The sequence below is a fragment of the Lutra lutra genome, chromosome 9, assembly GCF_902655055.1.
Source record: "Lutra lutra chromosome 9, mLutLut1.2, whole genome shotgun sequence".
Lineage (NCBI taxonomy): Eukaryota > Metazoa > Chordata > Mammalia > Carnivora > Mustelidae > Lutra > Lutra lutra.
Window position 1 is genome coordinate 35,292,456 of NC_062286.1, and position 26,905 is coordinate 35,319,360.

General features: G+C 46.7%; 1 protein-coding gene across 3 annotated transcripts; it reads left to right on the forward strand.

Annotated features, from left to right (window-relative positions):
* The first annotated feature begins 20,665 nt into the window (after window positions 1–20,665).
* ITPRIPL1 (ITPRIP like 1) lies at window positions 20,666–25,229 on the forward strand. Of its 3 annotated transcripts, none has more exons than XM_047745393.1 (3): window positions 20,666–20,942; window positions 21,099–21,202; window positions 21,740–25,229. In XM_047745393.1, exon 3 carries the CDS (start codon window positions 21,979–21,981, stop codon window positions 23,677–23,679), a length of 1,701 nt encoding a protein of 566 aa, XP_047601349.1. In that variant the 5' UTR covers window positions 20,666–20,942; window positions 21,099–21,202; window positions 21,740–21,978; the 3' UTR covers window positions 23,680–25,229. The 3 variants fall into 3 exon arrangements, with proteins under 3 accessions (XP_047601349.1, XP_047601351.1, XP_047601352.1); XM_047745395.1 differs by having other exon boundaries at window positions 22,022–25,229; XM_047745396.1 differs by lacking the exons at window positions 20,666–20,942; window positions 21,099–21,202 and adding an exon at window positions 21,247–21,694 and having other exon boundaries at window positions 22,022–25,229.
* Window positions 25,230–26,905: the final 1,676 nt, after the last annotated feature.

Genomic DNA, 26,905 nt, shown 5'->3' on the forward strand with positions numbered 1-26,905 from the left:
CAATATATCCACACACAGGAATGGTACAAGGTAATGAAAATGAATGCACTATTATAAAAGTCTCAAAATAATTATGGTGAGTGAAAGAAGACAGACAAAAATTTCTAGACAATTCAAATGAAACTGTGAGGGGTGAGGAGGGGCAGGAGGAAACTTTCGGGAGTAATTGCTATGTTTGTGATCTTGAGTGCAGTGAGTTTCACAGGTAGATACGTATATCAAAATTTGTCAGATTGTACAATTTAAATATACGCAGTGAGTTGCATGTCAGGTACACCTCAAAGCCGTTTTTTAAAAAAATCCAGCAACAGGAGCACCTGGATGGCTCAGTTGGTTGAGAGTCTGCCTTCAGCTCAGGTCATAATCCCAGGGTCCTGGGATCGAGTCCTACATCAGGCTCCTTGCTCTGCGGGGAGTTTGCTTCTCCCTCTGCCTGCTGCTCCCCCTGCTTGTGCTCTCTTTCTCTCCTCTCTGACAAATAAATAAAATCTTTATTAAAAATTTTAAAAGGGCCCCTGGGTGGCTCAGTGGGTTGGGTCTCTGCCTTCAGCTCAGGTTGTGATCTCAGGATCCTGGGATCGAACCCCAAATTAGGCTCTCTGCTCAGCAGGGAGCCTGCTTCCCCCTCTCTCTCTGCCTACCTCTGCCTACTTGTAACCTCTCTCTCCACCAAATAAATAAATAAAATTTTTAAAAAAATTTTTTTTAAAAACTAAAAACTTAAAAAAAAAAATCCAGCAATGAATATTCCTCACCTGAGGGGAAGTGGCAGACTGGGCAAGAATAGGCCTGACCAGGGTCGCTTCTGGCCCGGGGACAGAGGTGGAGAACCCGTCTTGTGCCTCAGTCCAGAATGCTTTTCCGCATGCTACACTGCCACCCTGTGGCCACAGTGGGGTATCGGTGGCCTGACAGGGCAGCCACGGTGTTCTGGAACCCTGAGGGGGTAGGGGGTGGTTTTGCCTCCTCAAGGATCTTGGAAGCTATAGCTCTAACCAGGGCCCCAGCTGCGGCAGCAAACTCAGACACCACAAGGACCAGGTGGGCAATGCATCTGAGTAAGGGTGGCAGTGATGCCAGGTGGGAAGCCAGGCTCAATGGGGGCTATGGGGAGACTGGGAGCAGCCATGACTCAGCTCCACACACTTGATGCCAGAATCAAGGCCCAATGTTGCCAAGACTTTTTTTCTTTTTTTTTTTTAAAGGTTTTGTTTTGTTGTTGCTGTTGTTGTTGTTTGTTTGTTTGCTTAACAACTGGAAATCCAGATTTATACAGGAAAACTTCCAGTTTTTTAATGGCAAACAAATAAGTAAATAAACTGCTTGGGCTAGTGCAGACCTATTAAACTGTGCCCATGGGCCAGAATCTGGGGGTTTCCAGTTTGCAACCTCTGAGCAAACACGTTAGATTCTCTTCCCAGGAGCCAGCCATGAGGCATGAGGCCATGCTTACTGTCCTTCCACAACATGAAGGAAGAGCCCAGGGCCAAGAGAGCAAGATACCCTTGTGTCTATCCAAAGTGGGAAAACGATTTCCAGGTTTATTCCCCAAGGCTGTGCCATTCATTAGCGCTTAGCTGTCCTCCCCTGCAGTGGAATTTAAGGCCTCTGGCTTAGAGTAGGAACAGGTTTCCTACTCTGTTTGGCACTGGGGAGGACTGAGGGAAGAATTAACGAAGGATAACAAAGGGAAAATTCTGAACACCCAGCAGGCACCAAGACTACAAGCATGTCCCCCAAAAAGAGTAGACTCTAGGCCTTCCCCTTTGCCTTCCAACCAGACAAGGAATGCAGAGTGTTCCAGCAGCAGGAACAGAGCATCTTGAAAGCTTGGACACTTCCTACACAAGATGCCAATAGAGGCCCTTTGGTCACCAAGATGGAAGAAAGTGAATGTGGAGTTCATCTCCCAGGGCAGGAGGTAAAGCCAGAGACTCCCGTAGAGTGTCCACTGACCTGCAGAGGTTGGTATGGAGGGCAGTCCTGGTGTCCCTTTGCCTGACCTCAGGGCTTGAGCTGGCAGACATCACTCAGCAGACAGAAGCCAGAAGCCATTCTCTTGTGGGCTACCAGGTTTCTAACCTCCTAGAGTAGAGGAGGTAGCCATCTGTCCCTGTGAGCTGGGCCTCTTGATGGCCACGAGGTCATGAGGATGTACCCAAAGAGGTCCTGCAACATCTAGAAGCTGAAGAGGCATGGGTCTTTCTTTGGAGGCCAGTGGGTCAGCGTCCATTAACTTTGCAGGCTGAGGAGGGTCACAAGCTTTCTGCCCCAGGCCTGATCAGACTCTCTGAGCAGTGCCAACCCTATCCCCATTCTTGGGCATTTGACCATGGGGGCGAAGAGCAGGAGATGTGAAGTCAGATGCCTCTCACCTGTCCCAGGGAGCACGCCTCCCAACCCACCTGCCCTGTTCCCGTAGGCAAGCAGGATGCACTCGTGGCCTCTGGGAGGGGACGTCTCCCTTCACTTCTACTGCCGTCAGTGAGAGGAGGGCGTACCTACTACTCTTACTCTCCGGAAGGCCTCAGCGCACCCCCAGGGCAGCGTCTCAGGAGAAACCCCCAGGGCAAGTGCTCCAGGAGACACAAAGCAATGATCTGAACCTAGCAGCCAGCTCTAACCCTTCTGAAAGGACTACAGGGGCAGAAGACCAGGACTTGGGGGTGTGAACATCTGTTGGGCCAGGCCAGTGTCTCCAAGACCCTGGGCTCTGGCATGCCCTGTCCTGCCAGGCTCTCAGCCAGTGCTGGGCAGTGGGCTCTGGCAGGGATTGCATATGGGGATGGCAGACGGAGGGGCCCGGTGCCTGAAGAAACATGGCCAGGGCACAGACAGACACGATGTCCTAGGGCCAGAGCCACTGGGTGTGATTCTAGAAGCAGCCCTGGGGACCCACCCTGGATATAAGGTAGCAGATGGGGAAGCCCTGAGTTGGAGGGGATCAGGAGTCATCTTCCCCAGGCAGGGACACCTAGGTCCTCTCCAGGAACAGAGGGGAAAAAGTCATAGAGGCTCCCTCCCTCAGAGGAAAGGCGGAGTGGTTGGAGAGAAGATTCTTCATGACACTTGTTAAAGAATAGTAAGACCGACTTTATTCAAGGAGATCCAGGTCGGTGGGTGTCACCACCACTGTAGTGGGATCTTGCGGTGGGGGAGAGAGAATGGACTCAACTCTGAACGCAGCATGACCAAATGGGAATTTATAGCCAAGGAGGAGGGAGGGGGCTCAGGGGATGGAAAGTGGCTAAGAGGAAGCAGCAGGGGTCAGGGGCACTCTGGCTAGCCTACCTAACAGGAATCTTGCTGAAGGGAGAAGGTGGGATGATTTGACATCTGCAGGCGGTGGTGACCGAGAAACCTGATCAGGTATTGAGAGTGACCCCAGCCATGGAGGCTGGGGAATATGGCTCACCTGACTGGGCAGAGGGCTCATAAAACAGGACAATGCAACGATGAACACGGAAGTCCAAAAGTCAAGGCCTCGTTGGAAAGAGCACAGAGGAGCCTGATTCAAGTTTGGTCAGGGAGAGACTTTGTCAGTCCCCTTCTTGTCCAAGGAGAGAAGCAACATTCTCTTTGAGCAGAAGTCCACTTTTTCACTTAGTTGCTTTTTGCTCATTAAGGATCAGCTGCACCATCCACTTGGACTGAGCAGTAGTGGGTATGTGCTGGATGGTGAGGGCATTCAGGCATTTAATGAAGGGAATTTCTATAAAAATAAAAGGAAAGAACGTTAACAGTTGGAAACCCAGTTTCTAAGTCCAGAGATCAGCCAGTTGAGATTTCCAGACGTTGGGCTTGAGGATGGGACTGGCAATGCAACGAATTCCTTGGCCTTCAGTTTGAAGACCATGTCTTTGGTGATGGTCCTGAATGATCTGGTGACGTTTCTGAGCAGCAGGCAAGAAGGTGAATTCTTTGAGTTTTATGTCAAGTCCTCCAGCTTTAGCTTTCAGGGCTCCGGGAAGAGGGCAGTTTTAGTTTTCAGCGATGCCAAGTCAGGAGGGTGGGAGAAAAACTGGAAGCCTTGGTTTGGAGACTTGTAGTTAGATACAGGGGGGAATCTTAAAAGAACTGAGAATTTGGTAAGGAGTGGCAAAACGTGAGCGATGGAGCCCACAAGGGGGCGATGTAGTTTTCCATGGAAACAAACACAGTCACCTGCTTCCGGTTCTTGTTTACAAAACAGACTAGGTCTGGTAGGATTTGGCCTGATTATCCACACAAGTGCAGCAAGAACGGTAATTGACCACATAAGTAGTTTTGAGTTTGCTTTGCTGGAACTTTTCATAAAGAATCTCAGATTAGATTCTTAAAATCCCCTCCAGGTGAGGAAGCCAAGCCAGAAATTCTCCAGAAGATTTCACTTGCAGTACCTATCGATTTGGATGAATTCCTCTCTTCTAGAATCTCCCAGATAACCCGAGGTTCCTCGTCCTCCCAACAAGTGACCTTTCTTAGTCACCTATAAGCCTGGGAACCCTGTAAGCCAGGTCACAGGCTGATTTTTCCAAGAAGACTTTGTAAGCATTGGCTTCATAAAATTAAGCCTGGTTCCTTAGAACTTCTGGTGCTTTCTGATTCTCGGCATCATTCTGAAATATGACATTCACCCAAACCCTTGGTAATTTAAGTAATGTTGTCCAAATTTAATGAGTTGTGTCCTGTTACAGGAACAGATTCTTACTGAACTTAGACAAGGAATTATATTGCCACAGAAATAAGAATATTGAATAAGAGTCTCCAAATTCTCAAGGGATCAGATAGGGAGAAAAGATAAATGTTTGATTTCTGTTTACAAAAGTATCATCTACCAAAATATTGTAAGTTACAGGCAGTTTAAGTGAACTTAAAGAACTAGTAATGTTCCAGAACAATAGCTATAATCATGCTTTATCAGTTAACTCCCATGTAATGTTAAGTCCCATGTAATCAGTTCTTGTTCTACTTGAGCCCGGATTAGCAGTTCAGTGAACATGTCAGCTTCTAAATATGAGAAGAGAGTTCAACTGACAAGAAAATTTCATTATTTCTGTGACACATAACAAAAATAATAACCAGGATTTTGACTGATGGCATTATATCGGGACATACCATGGATAGCAAAAGTATTGGCAAATTCTTATAAACGTTTCACAATTTGTGAAATAGTTTGCATTAATAATATTTACCCACACAAATATAACCTAGGAAGGTTTAAAGTTCTATTTGACAATGCCTTGTTATTATGCAATTTAACAAATCAAATAAACCTAATTACTTTAACATCTGTCTATGAGGTGAAAAAACAACTTTCAAGTTTCAGGAAACTTTGAGGTTTTCCAGGAACTCTCTAGGAAGTCCCAAAGTTAATCTGAGGTCAAAAAAACTTCATTTGGGGTTTGATTTGGGGAAAAAATTATCAAAAATGTAAAAAACCTTAGCTCTCTTCAATGTGAAAAGTCTTGGTTCTTAATAATCAATATTTAAATAATCGAAGATATGATAAAGGTTAGCATAAAGCACGGAAATTATTCTGATAAGATCTTGGTGTCCTCGGCAGATTACTAAAAAGTAAAGAAGAAACCTTTTACAATCTCTTATTAAGAGCAGACCGATAATCTCGGGAAACTTTGTCATTCTAACAGAAAGAAGACCATATTTTAGTTTAGTTTTGCACCGGTATGCTTTTGTTATTAGGCTCTTTTTTTTTTTTTTTTTAAAGATTTTATTTATTTATTAGACAGAGAGATCACAAGCAGGCAGAGAGGCAGGCAGAGAGAGAGGAGGAAGCAGGCTCCCCGCTGAGCAGAGAGCCCGATGTGGGGCTTGATCCCAGGACTCTGAGATCATGACCTGAGCCGAAGGCAGCGGCTTAACCCACTGAGCCACCCAGGCGCCCTTAGGCTCTTTTTTTAAAAGACCTTAAAATAAATCTGTTCAGGTCTTATTCAGCTTGACTACATGAGATAAGGTCTATTTTCTGCAAAACTTATACACATTTCTTATATTCATTCAGGCGTTTGTCTATTTTTCTATATTTTCCTCCTTTCATTCTAGAACAACCATTCTTTTTTAAAAAGAAAATAACTCTTTTTTCCCCCACAGCAAAAACACATCCTTCATACTTTTCCTTATGAATAAGTACCTCCTACTTTTCTTGCATACTCTTTCTACGCAGTTGTTCTTCTTCATCCTTATTATTTCTAGTAGTTTTAACTACATATGTTGATTATAATTTTTAAATGTTTGTAACCTTTCTTTTATAAAGAACTAGTTAGTAGACATACCAGAAGTTCTGTGTGAGCAGAGTAGCCAATTTTATTAATAGAAACATGTTTCTTTATAGGACAGTTTTTCATGTTTATTAACAAACCTAAATATATTTAGCTTCTCTATACCCTATTAAAAACAAGGTGCCAAAAGTATGTAGGTTTGCGATGATCTGTTTGGCTAATGCAGTTGAAGGGTCCAGAATTCCACCCCAAAATAGGCCAGTTTGCCATAAGGATTATTTTGAGCTGTAGGCAATTGTGAAACAGCAGGCACAGGTAGAACTCTCTGCTCTAACCATTTCTGCCAAAAAGTAGGACATAAATTTCCATTCGTGAAACTGTTCCCTCTCCTCTAACAAGACTGGAGACTCCAGAGATGAGTTTGCATAACAAACCTTCCTAAACAACCCCCATTTACTGTATATTTCCTGGTCACCTCCACACAATTTACAGCCTCTAGGAGCCCAAACCCCCTTTCCTTTGTCTAGTCACTTCTCCATAGTTTATCACCCTTTATTAAAATAGTATATAAAATGCCAGAGTCTAACAGCTTCTTTGGGATTTTCACTTCTTTTCTGTGAAGCCCCATACACATAAAATAAAACTTATATACCTTTCTCCTATGAATCTGTCTTTTGTTAGTTTAATTTGCAGGACTTAGGTCCAGAACCTAAGAGTGTAAGAGGAAAAGTTTCTCTTCCCTTATGCAGCAGAGTGCTAATTCTATCCCAAAGGGGCCATTTTAGTCAAAATCAATGGAGCGAGTCCTACCTTGATGAGTAGTCCTCATCTACTGAGACAAACTCAAGTTGCCCACAGTAAGGCCTGCCTGATAAAACAGTACATGAACATGGACCTAAGGGCTATGTGGCTGGGTGCCACGCTGGGTTCCCACAGGCCATCCTGCCTCTCCCCCATTGTCCTAAAATTCACTGTGTCCAGGTTCTGGCTCTGTCATGTGGGTACTCCCAGGCTGAGTCAGATACCCTCCTAGCCATCCTTCTGGCCACTTTCCTGGTCTGGCTATCCCCACCAGGGCAGGCAAGAAGAGTTGAGAGATTTGGGGAACCCTCAGGAGGGAGACTATGGCCCTGAGGTGTAAGTTCTCCCATTTGTCCATCTGTCTATCCATCCTTTTCCCCACGTGAGCCGAGCAGCAGCTCTGCGTCTGACAGGCAGTGAGAAGACTGCAGTAGGCCAGACAGCCAGGCACAGTGTGCTGGATGCGAAATACACAGATCAGCTCCAGGACATGGTCATGCCCTGCTGCTCATCAGGTGGGCCTCACTGCATTGCTGCTGGCCTTGAGAGAGGACAGGGTGTGGTGGACGGCCCTGGGTAAGGGAGGACCTGGTCACCCACCTGCCCACCATTCACTCATTCAGCTCTAATAGGCATCTACTGAGGTACCAGAGATGGAAAGAAAGGGCCCTTCCCTCAGGGGGTTATGGGACAGATGACCCTTAAGGGGGCACCTAACCCAGTCCTGTGAGAGTCAGGGAAGGTCCCCAGAGACAGTGCTCTTCCAGCTGCACCTGGTGGGTTAGCAGGATTTCACCAGAAGGAATAGCCGGGTACTCTCAAGGAACCGAAGGGAGCTCAGAGTGGCCCAGGGGTCAGGATGGACTCGGATACACCCCTGGGACCTGAGTCAGGGTGAACACCTGGACTTTGGCCAGAAAGCAGTGTGAGCCATGGAAGGTGTTAGGCAGGGCTTCTGAGTATGACTGACAGGTGTGTGTCAGGGACAGGAATATGACTGCCACATGCTATGCTGTGCCCTCCAGCTAAGTTGTCAGAGCAAAGGGAGGTGTGTATTGGCTTCCCTGAGAGGTAGCTCCTATATCTCTTCCTAGTCAGAAGCCATGTGCTTTTTGTGAGAATTAAACCTCATTTACCTTTAAATGCTTTAAATGGTGTACAGCAGGAATTCAGATATGTGAAAATAAAATCCACTTTAGAAAAAAATCTCCACTTCAATTGAATTCCTGGGTTAAGTTTCCATTCCATTATGTGGCAGAAATTACCCTGGTCAATTCAGGACAAGCCCAGACAAGTGTAGGTGGCTCAGTCAGGTCCCCATAAGGCCAGACACAAATTACAAATAAGATGCTTAATTCTTCTTTAATTCACTCCCTTTCTTTTCAGAATGCTTTTCTCTGTCCTTTTCAATGTACGTAAATCTTTATAACGATTAAATAAGCCATTAGTACTCTGGCCAGTCTCACAGCTCTGGAATGTTTCCTCAGAGACCTGGGAGCTGTCTTTTTGAAATGCAAGAGACACCTGGGTGGCTCAGTCAGTTAAGTGTCTGACTCTTGATTTCAGCTCAGGTCATGATCTCAGGATCACGGGATCAAGCCTCATGTTGGGCTCCATGCTCAGTGTGGAGTCTGCTTGAGAAGCTCTCTCTCTCCTCCTCTTCCTCTGTCCCTGCCCTGCTTATGCTCTAAATAAAAAAATATAAAAAATAAAAAAATATTGAGGCACCTGACTGGTGACTCTTGATCTCAGGTTTTTGAGTTTGAAGCCCACGCTGGGCATGGAGACTAGTTTTATTTCATTTTATTTTTTAAAGATTTTATTTATTTATTTGACAGACAGAGATCACAAGTAGGCAGAGGCGGTGGGGGGGAGCAGACTCCCCGCTGAGCAGAGAGCCTGATGCGGGGCTCAATCCCAGGACCTGGGATCATGACCTGTGCTGAGAGCAGAGGCTTTAACTCACTGAGCCACCCAAGCACCCCATGGAGACTATTTTTAAAGATTTTATTTATTTATTTATTTATTTATTTATTTATTTATCAGAGAGAGAGAGAGAGAGAGAGAGTGAGAGCACAAGCAGGCAGAGTGGCAGGCAGAGGCAGAGAGAGAAGCAGGCTTCCTGCTGAGCAAGGAACCCAATGTGGGACTCGATCCCAGGACCCTGAGATTATGACCTGAGCCGAAGGCAGTGGCTTAACCGACTGAGCCACCCAGGCGTCCTGAGACTATTAAAAAAAAAAAAATGCAAACATTGAAGGAGTTAGTGCATCACATTCTGGGGTAGGGCAGGCAAAATTTTATTTCTAACCATCTGGGATTTTCAGCTGGGACTCTAACAAAACAAAAGCGAACAGTTTCTTAACCTGTATAGTGGGAGAAACCTAAACGAAGAGTAACTCAAAGTGATAGCTTAGAACTCTGGCTTACGGGCGCCTGGGTGGCTCAGTGGGTTGAGCCGCTGCCTTCGGCTCGGGTCATGATCTCAGGGTCCTGGGATCGAGTCCCGCATCGGGTTCTCTGCTCAGCGGGGAGCCTGCTTCCCTCTCTCTCTCTGCCTGCCTCTCTGCCTCCTTGTGATCTCTGCCTTTCAAATAAATAAATAAAATCTTAAAAAAAAAAGAACTCTGGCTTATGATGCAGCTGAAGTTTGTAGGAGCACCCTCTGAGGGTGGTTGTTGGTTGAGTGTCCAACTCTTGATTTCTGTTCAGGTCATGATCTTGGTGTTGTAAGATCCAGCCTGCCTTGGGTTCTGCACTCAGCATGGAGTTTGCTTGAGACTCTCTCCCTCTCCCCTTCCCCTCCACTCACTTAAGCACTCTCTCTCTCAACAGATCTTTAAAAAGAAAAGAACAATCAATTTGTGGAGAAATGACAGGACAATGGAAAGCAGTATTAAGCTTCCAAGGGCAGCAAACTGTGGGAAAGTAAATGCACACAGAGAAGCTAATGGAGTAAGGTGTGCTCACAGAATCCTCTGGTGCTGTCTTTGGGTTGATAAGAGTCTGTCTCCAGTAAAGGGAGAATTTATGTCCTGCCTTTAGACATAAAGGGAAATGGTAGAGACAGCTTTTCATGCATTTGTTGCCTCTTAATTGCCTTCAGCTCAACATAATTTTTATGACAAAAGGCATATTTTGGGGTGACACTGATTTCCTTCACTGATTTAATGCTTATTCAATAATAAAACTGATATCTTTTTCTACTACCTTTGTGGAAAGATTTTTGAGTTAGAAGAAGATTTTATCATTTATTATATTTTCCACATTCCCCCTTCTCCAAGAGACCCCTAGATTCTCAGAAGGAACTCAACCCTTGGCCCTCTGCCCCCATTCACTGGGTCATGCAGATCCTGAGTATGGCTCTGGGCTCCAGAGGACTACCCTCTTGCATGCTCAGTGCCACTTTCACTCCTCTGAGGGCTGAGGGAAGCTTGATGGAGGGCTGTCCAGGCCTCTCTACCCACCTCAGAGACTCCTGTGCAGTCTTCTCTGCAGCTCTCTAATCCTCAGACTATAGGGGTTCCCTTCACACTGTATAAGACCAGAAAGTACTGTCCCAAAATATGCCTCTTTGGCATCAGTCTTTTTTTTAAAGATTTATTTATTTGAGAGAGAGAGGAATCTCAAGCAGACTCCCCACAGAGCACAGAGCCCAAAGCCCAACTCATGGGTCTATCCCAGGACCCTGAGCTCATGACCTGAGCCAAAATCGAGATTCACTCAACTGAGCCACCCAGACACCTAGCATTAGGGTAATTTGGAGCTAATTATTTTGAGAAACAGCAGACACAGGAGAAGCTCTGAAAACAGAGCAGAAGTTTCCATTTTATAAGGGAAATTTACCTTATAAATCTCCAATTATAAAGGCATCTCCCTCTCTGCACCAGAAAGAGAATGGCTTTATTATTTTTTAAGTTTTTTTTTAAAGATTTTATTTATTTATTTGACAAAGATCACAAGTAGGTAGAGAGGCAGGCAGAGAGAGAGGAGGAAGCAGGCTCCCTGTTGAGCAGAGAGCCTGATATGGGGCTCGATCCCAGGACCCTGAGATCATGACCTGAGCCAAAGGCAGAGGCTTTAACCCACTGAGCCACCCAGGCACCCCAGAGAATGGCTTTAAATCAAAAGAAATTCTTATTAATGGAGAAGGCACTTAAATCTGCAGAACAAACCTCACTCTTGTTCTCTGTACTTTACCTGATTATCTCCCATGACTGGGCTCCCCCACACCCATCTTTCTTTTGTCTGTAGCTGAAGGTGGTTTTTTAAGCCTGAGTTCGAAGCCATCTTAGAAAGTTACTTCTCTTTCCTTGGGTATCTCCTAATGCATACATGAGGTATGCATGTTAATAAAATTCTGTTGGTTTTTCTCTTGTTAATCTGTCTTGTTATGGTGTTCCCCACAGAGAACTTAGAAGGGTGGAGGAAAATTATTTTTTTTCTCCCCATTGGCTCCCTCTTGGGATTTTAGGCCAGAGCAATGATGGGTCCCTCCTTTACCACCCACCCCAGTCTCTAACCTTTCTATGCCTCTCTCCCCATCTCCTCCTTCTTTCCCAACAAAGATCATTTGTGTCTCCTTCATGGCAAGTATAAGCTTCTTTTATTTATCTTTGCATTTCTGCTATAACAATGCACTTTGAGGGCAGGAGCCAAAGGCCTAGCCTGGGCAGAGTGTCTGATGGGGTTAAAAAAATCAGGAAAGGGACAGTGACTGGATTGGGGTGGGTGATAGGCCTAAGCACATCAATTCATTCCTTAAAATCTGATGCCTGCTTGCTCCAAGGGCTGATGCTGGGACTTGGGGCAGGGAGACACTTAGACCCAGAAGACAGGAGAAGGGGATTTAGGGAAGTAAGTGAATAGGGGATAGAGCAAAACCCAGGGCTTGGGGATGAGCAAGGAATTCCACTATTGAGACATAGTCCTGTTGACTGTTTACCTGGATTTGCCAGGGAAGCCCAACCTTAGTATTCACTTCCTGTGGCCCCATAAAGATTCATATAATTACTATAACATGTGTGTTACAGTTTTAGAGTCTGAGAAAATGTCACCAACCAGAAATAAACTCAAGTAAATAATCCAAGATGGGAAAAAATTCTTTTTGCTGATACCTTTTGGAAAGAGAAATTAGAATTCAGCTAGTGACGAAGTCTAGGGGACGGCCCTTGCAAGTGCCATGTGTTACCATTCAGGAGCACGTCAGGCAGCAATGCACAGTCCAGAGCAGAGTGGCAGATTGGAAACTGGGGAGAGCACAGCTCTGACAAGTGGGGTCATCCTTGAGAACGAGAAGACAAAGCAGGAGGAGGCCAGGAGGCCAAGTTGAAGCCAGTGCCAGTCTAGCTGGGAGTCCCATGGACTCTTAGTGTCTGGCAAGAGGATTAGTCTGGGTCTGCTGGATAGAGAAGAACACATTGCCCTAGGAGGCTGATGGGGTGAGGTCAGGGCCTACTTGGTGGGTGCTGGGCAAAAAGTTGATTGCATCATAAGTAGGAAAGCAGGACGGGACCCTCATCTCAATCTCTTGTGTCTTTTCAGGTAATCATTTAGAGGGACTAGGGGCTTGGGTTCTTTTAGCCAGTTTGTCGGTGCTGACATTACAGGTCTGATATCAGTGTCCCTGGGCTACTCTGGGGGAGCTGGCCCCCACAGTTCTTGAGGCTGAATGAGTCTGAGGCACGAAAAGCATGCTTTGGCCAGGCTGGTACACTGGGGCCATTGTTTTCAGTAGATGAAAACCATGCCAGCTGGAAGAATTCCATTCAACCCCAATGTTTACACATCGGGAGCCGAGGGCCAGAGTGACAGGAAGTGACTTGCCCACGTCACAGAACAAGCTGTTGGCAGAGCCAAGACTTGATCACGGACCTCAGCCTTCGACTCTGGGTTAAGACAATTTTCAGTGTGGCTGTCCAGAAGGGACACATAAGCTGTTTCTGCCCTTTGGCTATTGTGAACAATGTTGTAATAAACACAGATGTACAAATATCTCTTCAAGACCTTGTTTTCAGTTCTTTGGGGGTACATACCCAGAAGTGGAATCACTGGATCAGCTGGTAGTTCTATTTTTAATTTTTTGAAGACCTTCCATTGGTTTCCATAGTGGTTGCACCATTTTACGTGCTTGCCCACAGTATACAGGGATTCCAGTTTCTCCGCATTCTTACCAACACTTGTAATTCTCAGCTCTCTTTTTATGGCAGCCGTCCTGAGGGTGTGAGGAGGTTCCCTCTTTATAAGGACACCAGTCATATTGGATTAGGACCCACCCTAATGACCTCATGTAGACATGATCATCTATCTGCAAAGATTCTATTTCCAAATAGAGTGGCATTCTGAGGTACTGAGGGTTTGGTCTTCAGCAGAGAGTTTTGGGGAGACACAATTCAACCTCTGATACCCCCATGCAGTGTCTACTTTTTAATCCATCTATCTGTATGTCGGTCTGTATGAAGTTAGTGTCCCCACCCCCAAAAGATTCACGTCCATCCAGAACCCAGGAATGAGATCTTTTTTGAATAAAGGGTCTTTAGGGGGTGCCTGGGTGGCTCAGTCAGTTAAGCGTCTGCCTTCAGTTCAGTTCAGGTCATGATCCCAGGATCCTGGAATGGGCCAGCATTGGGCTCTCTGCTGAGCAGGGAGCCTGCTTCTCCCTCTCCCTCTCTCTCTGTCAAATAAGTAAAATATTTTTTTTATTTTTATTAACAAATAATGTATTATTTGCCCCAGGGATACAGGTCTGTGAATCATCAGGCTTACACATTTCACAGCACTCACCATAGCACACACCCTCCCCAATGTTCATAACCCAGCCACCTATCCCTACCCAGCCCCACCCCCCAGCAACCCTCAGTTTGTTTTGTGAGATTAAGGGTCTCTTATGGTTTGCCTCCCTCCCCATCCCATCTTGTTTCACTTTTTCCTTCCCTATCCCCCACAACCCTCTGCCCTGCCTCTCAAATTGCTCCTATCAGAGAGATCATATAATTGTCTTTCTCTGATCAAATAAATATTAAAAAATAAATAAAGAAAATAGGGTATTTGCAGATGTAATTAAGGACCAAAATGATACCATGTGTAGGTATCCCTAGGTTAGGGGGTTAGGTTGTCCCCTCAACCCAACCACAGCCTCCTTGTAGGAGATAGAGGGCACACGGATTAAAGATGATGTGGAGACAGAGTGACAGATCCAAATGCTACAGCTACAAGCCAAGGAGGGCCGGCTTCTTCTCTAGACACTTCGCAGAAAGCATGGCGGTGCCAGTACTTTCATTTTGGACTTCTGCCCTCCAGAACTGTGAGAGGATAAATTTTTGTTGTATTAAGCCACCAAAATTAAGCCAGCAAACTAATATACCTTCTCTTCATCTAGGACATCTACCCACCCCTCACCCATCTGCATGTGGCATGAGTGAAGTGCTGGCCCAGATCCTCTTTCAGAGGCTCTCCACTTTCCTGGAGAGTCGCCAGCTCTGGCAACCGTGCATCGGCGTCCTTGTGACACCTCAGCTCGCCGGTGGTAACCGATGTGTCGAGGGGGGTGCTGGTCCAGGCGCTGAGGGCTCGGAGCCGGCAGAAAAGCGCGCGGGAGGGTGGCGGCACAGCATGTCCTTGCAGGGTGCGGGGTGCGGGACAAAGGGAGGCTGCGGGGCCGCCCCAGCCTGGGGAGGGCTTTCCTGGGGCCAAGGGAACTGACCGGTAGGAGTAAGCCCCTAGCCCTGGTCTCCGGAACCGTTTAGACGCTGCGCCAGGGCACAAAGCCGGTCCTAAGGCAAGCCAGCGTGGTCCCACCTGCTTTTTTAGAAAACGCAATGTGAGCTCTCTTCACCTAATTCACAGTAGAGCTTTGAGCACACAGCCCATTCATTCGTGAGCTGCGCACCGTCTGAATGGTATTTTTTATAATGTGAAAATACTACCAGATCATTGTTAACTAGTCCGAAAAAGGCACAGAGAGAGGTAAAAGTCGCCCATAATCAGTCTCTCCATCCTCAGAGGAACATTCGGAATCCACCCTTTGAAACTTTTTTCTTAGGGATATAATACACACATGCAGGGGGATTACATTCCCGCTAGTCTTGTAACCTGCTTTTTTTTTTCACTTACTATGCTTTGGTCCATTTTCCACTTTAAGGTAGACTTACACGTTCTATTTTTTATACATTCAGTACATTTCTAAATTTTTATAGGTTTATTGTGTAAAGACCAAAACATGAGTAAGATTTGTGTCATGATTTGATTAATTTTGGTTAAAAAAAAAATGTGAAAACACATGGGTGCACCACAGGAATCTTTTACAAAAACTTTATATCACTTTAAAAATTTATATTATTGGGGCACCTGGGTGGCTCAGTGGGTTAAGCCCCTGCCTTGGGCTCAGGTCATGATCTCGGGGTCCTGGGATGGAGCCCCACATCGGGCTCTCTGCTCAGCAGGGAGCCTGCTTCCCCACCCCCACCGCACCCTCTGCCTACTTGTGATCTTTCTCTCTCTCTCTCTGTCAAATAAATAAATAAAATCTTTTAAAAATTTTTATCATTTAAAAAATATTTTCCCAGACCCATGGATCACCTTCTCCCAATGATCATAATGATTTTTTTTTTTTTTCCATAATGATTTTTTTCCTGCACCACCTGCCATTCACGTTAGCAGTGGGCGGTCTCTCTGTGTGGCCCCTTTCCACCTTTTCTAACAGCACCTGAGACAGGTCTAATAAATGGTTTTTTTACTTTCTAACATCAGTGGGATGTCATAGGCTCACCTGACTTTTTGGATGTCCTGACCTATTGTGCCATCATCGTCAGAGGAGTTCTGATTCTTTTTGGAGGAGAAGAGCACAGTGGTCTGAGCAGTGGGGTTCCAAATGTGTTTGTACTGAGCTGAGGCAGTTCATTTCTGAGTGTGAGCTCACACACTGGTACTCATTGGAGACAAGGTTGGGGTCCTTTGGCAGATGTGTGCATCTCTCTGCCCCTGCGGACCCCCTCCTCTCTTTTCTCTTTCTTGCTCTGTGCCCTAGGGCCACGCGCTGACCCAGAAGGACTGAATCAAGGGGCTCCCTTGTTCTCTGGCTTCCAGTTGGTTTTGGCCAATGAGAGGCTTCAGCAGGAAATGAGTTTTGAGAGAACTCAGCTCTCTTCCTGCGGTGTCCCACAGGGTTGACTTCATCCTCTCAACTGAAGACCACATTGTCTTATCAGACATCCTCTCCACATAGCTACTCTCTTGAAGTTTTGGTAACAAATCACTCCCTCCTCCTTACCCTTACCCAGACGTAGGCTCCCTGTTGGCCTAGCTCCAGGAACAATAAATGTCCCTTGCAGTTTTCCCCAAACCCTGGAACTCTTTTGTTCCTCAATTAAACTCTCCTCAGTTACCCAACATGAGTATGCCACCACATCCTCCTGGGGATCCTAACTGGGGATACCACAGGATTAAAGGTGATTTTTTTTAAAAACTGATTTTTTTAAACTTTACAATGTTTTCCAAACTTTTCACAATGATTTTCGTTTTGTGTTTATGAGGGTTTTTTTTTTAAAAAGATTTTATTTATTTATCTGAGAAAGCGAGCACAAGCATTAGGAGTGGCGGAGCGAGAGGGAGAAGCAGGCTCCCTGCTGAGCAGGATCCTGGGATCATGACCTGAGCCAAAGGCAGACGCTTAACCAACTGAGCCACCCAGGTGCCCTGTGTTTTACGAGTTTTTTTTAAAAGTTGCCAATAAACATTATACAAATCTGTTTGTGGAGGGTCAGCTTGAGCAACTAGCTCTCCAAGGGGCACATTTTTGGGTATACTGGCACAAACCATGTCTTGAAGCTACTCCCAAAATCTCTAACACTTATCTCTGGGTAGTGGGGTATGAGGGTAGCTTCTCTTCCTATTCCTCCTATGTAATATGCATTTTTCCAATGAGCATGTGTCATTTTTACAAAAAGATAAAACTTTAAAAATGAATTTCTGGGGAAATGTGCACATTTCGCTGCTTAGAAACAAAGGACTGGTAACTCTTTCTGTAAATGGCCGGAGAGCAAATGTTTCAGTGTTTCCCAGCCAAGAGGCAGAAGTCAGAATTATGTAGGCATTTACATAATGAGAGAAAATAAATTTCCGCAAAATTTTATTGACAAAATTCACGATGTAATAATAATTGAATGCGTTTTATTTATTTGTTTATTTATTTATGTATTTGTAATATGGAGCTGCTAATGAAAAGAATGGGATTCTTTTATTTTTTGGAAATAACATGTCACTTAGGGCTCAAGGTTAATGTTTCCTATCACCCAAATTAATTGCAAATGTTCAACTGTTAGTGCTGATCTGTAATGACTTATTACATATTGCCTCTTTGAAAATGTTTTTTCAGTATAGTTACTGACAAAGATTACACAGTTAAATGGATTTTGAAATATGGAGGTGTTCTTTCCACTTGCACTGATGTCTGACAAACTCTGCTGGAACTGTATGTGGTCTGAGCTCAGAAAATATATCTGCTTCAGATGTATGTAGGAATGGATATCTTGCTTCCTGTTTTATTTTTGACAGGACAGGAAGTTTTAAAAAGCAGCTTGATATTACTTGTGATTCAAAGTTTGTGAAAATGATTTCATCAGAGAATAAATTTTACATATAAACACGATTTTATCTTGTAATTTTACATCGACTTCATTAAGAAACAGTATCAAGGGCCACCTGATGGCTCGGTCAGTTAAGCATCTGACTCTTGGTGTTGGCTCAGGATTTGATCTCTGGGTCATAAGTTCAAGCCCCACATTGGGCTCCATGTTGGGCGCAGAGCCTACTTAAAACACACACACACACACACACAGAAAAACCACCCAAAAAACCCCAGTATCAACTCTGCAACCAAAAGCTAATTTCCATAGTTATTCAGTGTTTGCTAAGAGTAGTTGAAAGCAGTTCTTGTGTAGAAAAATTTTAATCTCAGCCTCAAGCTCAAAAAGATGGAAAACTGATAATGACAGTTGGGCAAGTCAAGATACTCAGTATCTATTTCTGATGGAAATTCCCAGAACTTATGATTTTTAAGTCCATGAGAATGACCAAATTTCACCATTGACATTATTGGTTCATGAATACATAACAGATTCAAGTATTTTCCACAAAGTATCTGTCAATGAATAATATGATGAATAACCAACCATAGGCTTAAACACCAGAAATTTTCACAAACTTTGCAGATTTCCCTATCTAAGCCTTTTTCTCCCTCACATATACTTTTATTACTCTTGGTAGTAATATATATTAGCAGATTCCATGTCAGGTTGTACTGGATTAATGTTTTCTCAGCTTCTTTTAAAATATTCTTGCCTCTAGTTGTCTCATGCAGACTATGCATAAAGTCTAATTCTTCAGTAATTGCAAACTCTGCATTGGCTTCCTGAATAAACAGCAACAACTGAGCAGTAGTAACATTTACTGATTCATCGAGCCAAAGAAAATAACTCAGAATCCTGTGAGTTGTTTTTAAGATTGATTACTGATATTTCTCCCAGTGTTTTCAAGCCTTTGAGCAACTGTTCTCACCAAAACACTGTCTTTTTTGTTCTTTAAGTAATCTCTACCTGTACACAATGTGGGGCTCAAAATCACAACCCTGAGACCAAGAGCTGCAAGTTCCTCCAGGTCAATCAGGTGCCCCAGTAAACACTAACAGTCTTAAATTTTAGGTCTTTTGCGTGCCAAGAGGCAGAATCGTATATAGATTATGCAGGTACTCTCTTTCTCTGTACTTTTTTTTTTTAAGATTTTATTTATTTATTTGACAGACAGATCACAAGAGGGCAGAGAGGCAGGCAGAGGGAGAGGAGGAAGCAGGCTCCCTGCTGAGCAGAAAGCCTGATGCTGGGCTCGATCCCAGGACCCTGGGATCATGACCTGAGCCGAAGGCAGAGGCTATAACTCACTGAGGCACACAGGCGCCCCATATGTACTTACTTATTTAATGACAAAAATAAAGTTATCTGGGGGGAACTACCATGTTTCCTTGCTTGGCAAGGATAAATCCCACCACAGAGGAGTTCCATTGTTAAAATGAGTGGCCACTGCTACAGTTGACTCATGTCATTTGTGTACAATCACCAATAGCATGAAGGCCAGGGTGTCCAAACGACTTGGTTTTCTTTTAATCCTACTAAGCCAACATATCGCTTCACATCACACCAAAGCAGAAAAATCACCAAAAACAGGCCAAGAAATATTCACTGCTAGAGGGCTTCTTGTCGATTTAAGTGCAATTTTTACATGGATTATAGTTCTCTAGCCTGGAGTCTATTTGCTATAGTAACCAACTTCATGAGCACAAACTAGCAAATGTCTTTTAACGTGCCAATCACTTTTGAAACAAACCCTTATTTGAACACACATGCCTTTAAACGTATGGCCTTATTATTATTTTTTAGGATTTTATTTATTCATCTGAGACAGAGAGATACAGAGAGAGCATGAGCAGGGGGACAGGCAGAGGGAGAGGGAGAAGCAGACTCCCTGCTGAGCCAGGAACACAACCCAGGGCTGGATTCCAGGACCTGGAGATCATGACCTGAGCTGAAGGCAGACCTTTAACCACCTGAGCCACCCAGGCACCCCTAAACACATGGGTTTCAACAGCATTATTTGCACACTCTGCAATGTATGTTTTTCCAACTCAACATTGTCATAAGCAAAGAAATAAAGAGAATTTCATTGTCACGGCATGATTTTGCTAATGCTTAGCGATAATAGTCCCTAAGTTAATAAAAAACTTTGGAACTTCTGTCATGGCTAGCTAGAAGATAGTCTTTCCCCCTCCTACAGTGAAATAAGTATTTTTGGAAGCACTGTCCAAGTTGTTTGGGCCCCCCTGTGCATTGCCACTGGATAAGGAAGGCTGAAATTTGTCTTTCAGCAGAAGGACTTTAGCTAGTAAGTATGAAAAGATAGCACTTCCCCTTTTCTCCTTGGTTAGCTGACACAGGACAGGAGGGCTGGGGGGCTCTTATATTCTGAAGATCCTTTCCGGAAACCCTTTTTGTGGAGCTATCTTACTGGATCATAAGGCTTGTCCAGTCTCCACACTTCATGAACTTTTCCTGTATACGCCCACCTCTCCTCAGCAGAGCTACCCTGGAGGTTTAGGATTCTTACTCCTACGGAGCTAGTGAGCGAGAAGTAAGGCCTCAAGCCAGGTCTTCGCGTGCCCTCTGGCCTTACAGGACAGCCACTTGATAGGAAGGAGGTGGGGAGAGACACCTGAGTCTGGGCGTGGGCTGGGGGTGAGGCACAGTACGGACGCTGACGACACACCCCAGCTCCTGTGCCATTTTGCGCAGGACCAGCCCGGACTGGGAATGACGCCCCCCTGCCCCGGGTCAATTCCTAGTGATGCCACCATCCTCGTCACTGTTTCAGTACGGTGCATTCCAAATTCTCAGTAAGTATACCCTCGGTTGCCCCTGGCGCCACCCCCGGGAGACCGAGCAGCTGTGGCGTGCGAGCCCCCTTCGGCCGCGAGTGCGGGGCCACAACCCCGCGGGAGCCCGGACGGCGCACTAAAGGCGCGCCTCCGCCACCCGGGCCCTAGGGGCCCCAGGGCGGCGCTCCCGCGGCGCGCTCGGCGGCGGGCTTGGGCTGGGAGGAGCCTGGGCGGGGTGGAGCCTGGACGGCGGGAGCCGCGGTGCGGGGCTGCAACCCTCCCGGCGGCGCGCGGCGCGGAGCGGGGCTTCGGGGCTGGCCGCGCGCAGACCCTCGGACCTTCTGACCCTCCGAAGACATGGTGCCTCCCCCGGGAGGGGGGAGCGGGGCCACTCCCTCGGGCGGCCCCGGCGAGGCACCCGGAGCCCCCACCGCGCCGGCCAAAAGGCGGGGGCGGTCTGGCCGCGCTGTCTCTTTAAGACCGTGTTCCAGCTAACACCGACGGTGAGTAACCTGGCTCCAGGTCCCGGGAGACACCCCCGAGAGGGCAGGCGGATAAGAGTTCAGATCTCTGGGCGTGGAATTTGGGAAAGTTATGAATGGTGGGGGGGTCACCCTGCTTTGAGCCACAGCCGCTAGGTACCTTGTAAATTTTAACAGGGCTCCTGGAGCAGACGGTGAGACTGAGCAAGGCCAAGTTCCAGAGGGAGGAGAGTCCCCCACCTGGCTTCAGCGCCCACACGGCATAGTCCTTCATCATCTCGGTAAGCCCAGTAGCTTGTGGGGTGAATACGAGAAGCTTCCGGCCTCGTGCTGGGTGGGGAGGCAGAGGATCCGACTACTGCAGCTGTCAAGTGGCTTTGGGCACCTGGTTCTTCGCGAACTTTCCTGGGCTGAGAGGTGGGGCCATGCCTTCTTCTGCGCCTGGCGCATCAACAGGGCATCCAGCAGCCACCTTAGGACCTCAGAGAACACAGCGGGAAGCTGTGGAGAGCGGGCTGGTGGCACTGTGCTTCTCTGGAGCCAACTGGGAGTTGCCCTACTGGGCACAAGGGAAGAGAGGCTGAGCGGTTGATGACAGAGGGTGACAGAATGAGGATTGTGAAGTCACAGAGGGAATGGGATGCTATAGCTGGGGCTTGGGGCTTGGCAAGTGGAAAGGTGTTGCCCAGGCAGATCAGTGCTTTCTGCCCGTGGAAGGGAGCCTCTGGGATCAGCAGGGCACATCTGGTGCCCACAGTGGACTGATGAGTTGGGTGAGGCCACCCTCCCACATGGGTCCCCCTCCCCCTCCTACACAGGAATGAAAACAGTGCTGTGTCCATACTCTGGAGGCCTAAAGACCACCCACACCATGTGGAAGGAAAGCAGAAAGACTGAGTGGCATCTCCTGCTGACTCCCTTTCTCCCAGACCACCTCCTGGGCAGACCCTTGCTCTGTCCAAGCCCAGCTCTGTGAGCTTTCTGTTTCTCCTGAGTAGTTAACTTCCAGGATTTGGGGTTCCAGGGCGCTGGGGGATATCCACTGGTGAACAAATGAATGGTGAAGATCACTACTGACTCCCACCCTCCTACTTCTCTAGATGCAGAGGCCTCCATGGCTCTGATAAGCCTTGTGTTCCTGGCAGTCATGTATGTAGTTCACCACCCCCTGATGGTCAGTGACCGGATGGACCTAGACACACTAGCTAGAAGTCGGCAGCTGGAGAAGCGGATGAGCGAGGAGATGCGCCAGTTGGAGATAGAGTTTGAAGAGAGAAAGCGAGCTGCTGAGCAGAAGCAGAAGGCAGAGAACTTCTGGAGAGGAGACACCTCCAGTGACCAGTTAGTGCTAGGGAAGAAAGACATGGGGTGGCCATTCCAGGCCAGTGGCCAGGAGGGGCCACTGAGCTGGATGCTGGGAAACCTGTGGAATGCTGGCCTCTTTTGCCTTTTTCTCGTCTTTGAGCTCCTGCGACAGAACATGCAGCATGAGCCAGCCTTTGATTCCAGCAGTGACGACGAGGAGGAGGAAGTCCGTGTTGTGCCTGTCACCTCCTACAACTGGCTCACTGACTTCCCCTCGCGGGACACCCTGGATTCCTTTTACAAACACTATGTCCAGAATGTCACCCGTGACCTGCCCTGCACCTGTGAGTTCGTGGAGAGCTTCGTGGATGATCTCATTGAGGCCTGTCGGGCGCTCAGCCGCCGGGAGGCTCAGCCACAGCTGGAGGACTGCCTGGGCATCGGGGCGGCCTTTGAGAAATGGGGAACCCTCCATGAGACCCAGAAATTTGATATTCTGGTACCCATCATTCCTCCGCAGGGCACTATGTTCGTGCTGGAGATGAGGGAACCGGCCCTCGGCTGCCGCTGCGGCTGTGTGCTCGTGGAGTCAGAATGTGTGTGCAAGCGCGAGAAGCTTCTGGGGGACGTGCTGTGCCTGGTGCACCACCACAGGGATCACTCGGCCATCTTGAGCAAGTGCAGCAGCTCCATCAAGGTGGCTCTGTGCACGGGCTCCCACCTGGACGTGTGCAAGACCGTACAGTGGTTCCGAAACATGGTGGGCAATGCCTGGGCCCTTGTGGCCCACAAGTATGACTTCAAGCTCAGCCTCCCACCGTCCACCAACTCCTGCAAGCTCAGGCTGGACTACCGCTCAGGCCGCTTTCTCTCCATCCGCCTGGTCCTGGGGGTGCAACGGGAAGACACCCTGGTCTATCTGGTGAGTCAAGCTCCTGACCAGGAACCGCTCACCAGTGTGGACTGGCCCGAGTCCTTTGCAGCCTGTGAACACTTGTTCCTGAAGCTGGTCGGGCGTTTTGCTCCAGAGAACACCTGTCACCTCAAGTGCCTCCAGATCATCTTAAGTCTGCGGGACCTTCAGAGCTTACCCCGGGGAGCGTCCCGCCCCATCCTTACCTCTTACCACTTCAAAACAGCCCTCATGCACCTGCTGCTGCGGCTGCCTCTGACGGACTGGCAGCACGGCATGCTGTCCCAGCGGCTGCAGGACATCCTCTGGTTCCTCGGCCGGGGCCTCCAGCAAAGGTCCCTCCACCATTTCCTCATTGGCAACACCTTCCTGCCCCTGACCATCCCGATCCCCAAGACGTTTCGGAGTGCCGAGCCCGTCAATCTCTTCCAGCACCTGGTGCTAAACCCCATGGCACACTCGCAGGCAGTGGAAGAATTCCACAACCTTCTGACCCAAGTGAAAAAGCTGCCCTGTGCCCCATCGGTGGAGGCACATTAATGTAAAGACCATTAAAAGAGGGGAGAAGGTATTTCTGATTCCTCAGGCTGCCAAAGAGTTTATTTTCCAGACGCATCAGTGGTATGTGTGACCTTCACCTTGCCCGTGGCTATGATAACTTTAAGGAGCACCTGAAGGGCTCATCAGGATGGGGTCCAACCTGTAGGGCCTAATCTAGGGTGTGTCTTCTGAGGTTTTCCTCTCCCGACTTTTAGCATGACCTGAGGAGGGCCCAGGGAAACGGATGTTACAGGACGGTCTTGTAGCTAGAGTTGAGACTAGACAGGGCCTGTGAGGTTGTGTTTTGTATCAACACTGGAAGTGAAAAAGAGAACCAGAGAATACCTCCATTCCAGCTTATTCCTTTTTGTGAGCGACTCTCAGCACATTCCTTGTAAACTGGTTTCCTTGTTGAATCGTTGGCTTAAGTCACCTCCGAGCAAATAGCGCTCCATCTTATCCTAAGTACTGTGAAGGTAACTTCTCGTATGTTAGGATCTAATTTTTCAGACCTTCTGTGTTTGAAGATATACCCAGGATGCTTATTTTCCATTTCTCAATTTAGTCCTATTTTCGTATAATATATGAAATAGAACATAATATAGCTGTTTTTATGCACCTGAAAGAAGACTCCAATACTATCCAAACAATTAGCATTGATTCACAAACAAATATTAAGTCAATGGTGATCTGTTTCATAATTGAGATAACGTATTTACTAAAATTAATGAAATAGCTAGCATCTAACGAGCTTCTCATGCCTGGAAGCAACATTGTAAAACCCTTAATGAGGACAATCTTTGAGGGGCGGTTTCTGAGATGAACAATGACTATTTCTAAAGGAAGCCACTTGTTTGTCAAATGAAAAGAAGGTTTAGCCACCATGTGTAACTGTGCTTTTTCAACTCAGTCTGTTAATGCCTCTGTATTCTCTTTTCAAAGATGACAAAGGGATTTTTTTTTTAACTTTGTTTGCGGTTTTGCAAAGTGGGGTCATCACAATCGAGGCTCGTTGCCAGGGTCGGACAGGAAGGGACTGTGGAGCAGTCCAGCTCTAACACTTGTGATTCTGGAGATAGGAGTGGTGGATTTTGCCTTTCTTTCAAAATCCTGGGCATCCTGATGAGGAGGCTTAAGAAAGTGATGAGAGTTGTAGGTGTGGTTGTTTGGTTGTTTTGGAAATAACAATGCTGTTCCTGCCCTGCATACCAGGAAGATCTGGGGAGGAGAACCTGCCCCCACATTTAGCTCAAGTCGCTGGTCTTGTGGGCTTTGGTTGTATCCATACCCTCCCCACAGCAAAAATAAATGACAAATTTATGTCCCCGGAGTTGATGCCGGTCAATATTTGAGACCCCGCACTGCATAGTAACGGTTGTATTCCCATGTTGTCTGCTGATATCTGCCAGGTACTGCTTTCAAGATGCAGTGACAGTTGGTTCCACGCTGTGGGGTTTTGATGTTTTATAAACACCCATATTCTTTCTGTTTAGAAAATAACTTGCTGGTGTTTTAATTCCAAATCAATAAAGGAAGCTATTTTGTGTGTTGGTTGGAATGTATGTAATAACACCCACAGAAGATCAGCATTCTCACGTGCCTATTGCCAAGATATTCCTGTTACCCTGAGAGCTCCACGCAGTACATCCTGGTATTTCTCAATGCACCTTGAACCAGTCTGTCCTGAGGTTTCCCAGTGGCACAGCCAGGAGCCAGGAAAGAATAATCCAGAATGTCAAGCAACATCTAAGTTATTCATTCTCAAAATATCAGCCAATTTAAAAGATCTCAGTGGCTACAAAAAAACATGCATACACTGTAGAAAGGATAAATCTGTCAAGTAGAAGGGCAGTATCATGTTCTAGCACTCTGTGGTTTCTAGTGTAGTAAGAGGTAAGAAAACAGGAGCTGGCAGAAGACTATAAAGGAACAGTCAGCAAAGCTTGGGTGGGGCCGAGGGTGTAAGAGAGTGTATAGAAAAAACAAGTAGTAATGGAAAGAACAGAGCTGTTGTGCTCTGGGAATACTCTTACAATGAAAGGAGAAACTTCTCCAGATTATTTAGGAAGCTGAGCTTTATTGTAAAACAATTCCTGGCGGGCACCCAGGATATAACAGCAGTTATAGTAATGGGAATACTTAGCGTTCATCGAGCATTGCCAATGGCCCTAAATGCTTCCCATCTGGTAACTCATTTAATCCTCACACTCTAACTCCTTGAAGTGGGTGCTTTGTCCCTTCCCCTTTTCCAACGAGGAAGCTGAGGCACAGAAACAGCACACAACTTCCTCTAAGGTCACACAGCTAGTAAAGGCAGAGCCCAGAACAAAGTACCTGTCCTCACAACCTTCCAACATGGCCTTGGGAATATCAAGATGTAGGGGTTAACATGCTTTGAAAAGCGAAAAGCCTTATACTAATTTTAAGATCAAGGGCGGTATGCCGTTTAGAAATACTAGAAGACAGAAATTGTTGGTCTGTAGCCCAGTCTTTAGGTCAGGAATTTCGTATCACATACAAAAATTAAAGGCATTTGCTCAGAGGCCAAAATGAATGTAAAGCCATTTGAACTACATGCCTGTTGGCCCCCAGTGGCTCGATGGTTTATGTCGTGAACTACATTATGATATAAGCCAGCTGCAGGCTGGGAGATCAGGGAAAATCCGAAGCTAAAAGTTTGTTCAGGTAGCCAACTGATAACAGTATTGCTCATCACCTAAACTAAAGCTATTTGCCATTCACTTTGGAGAAGTAGAATCTTGGTGAGGAGTGAAATGGGGAAGAGGAATGGCCCCAGTATTGCTTTTCTGGCAGACAAGGAGTGGGGGAGGGACCTACTGCTTTAGTTTTGTCCAGACAGAGGAATTGAGTTCTGCATACCACTGATACCACTGATAAATCATTCAATTTTTTGGCACCCTCTGCAGAACTAACCCCCTCCCCCAAAAACAAAGAGAGCATTCAGAGCGGGTGGTGGAGAATGAGCCGTCTGCAGGGGGTGGAGCTGGCTTTGTCCCAGCACAGGGAGCCCTAGGCAGCCAGCTCAGGGGGCTCCATTATAATCCCAGAACAGCCTCATGCCTCACCGAACGGGTGGGTCACCCAGCAGCCTTCCTCTGTCGGATGTTCCAAGCCGTCTCTTCAGAGGTTTCTGATTCAGTGCCACCGGCCACTCTCCCAATCCACACTGCTCCTCGTCGGTGCCCAGAGGATCACAAGCTGTTCC

Excerpts from the sequence above, each read along its gene's own strand:
- ITPRIPL1 (XM_047745393.1), top strand. The coding sequence starts at position 21,979 with ATGGTGAAGATCACTACTGACTCCCACCCTCCTACTTCTCTAGATGCA.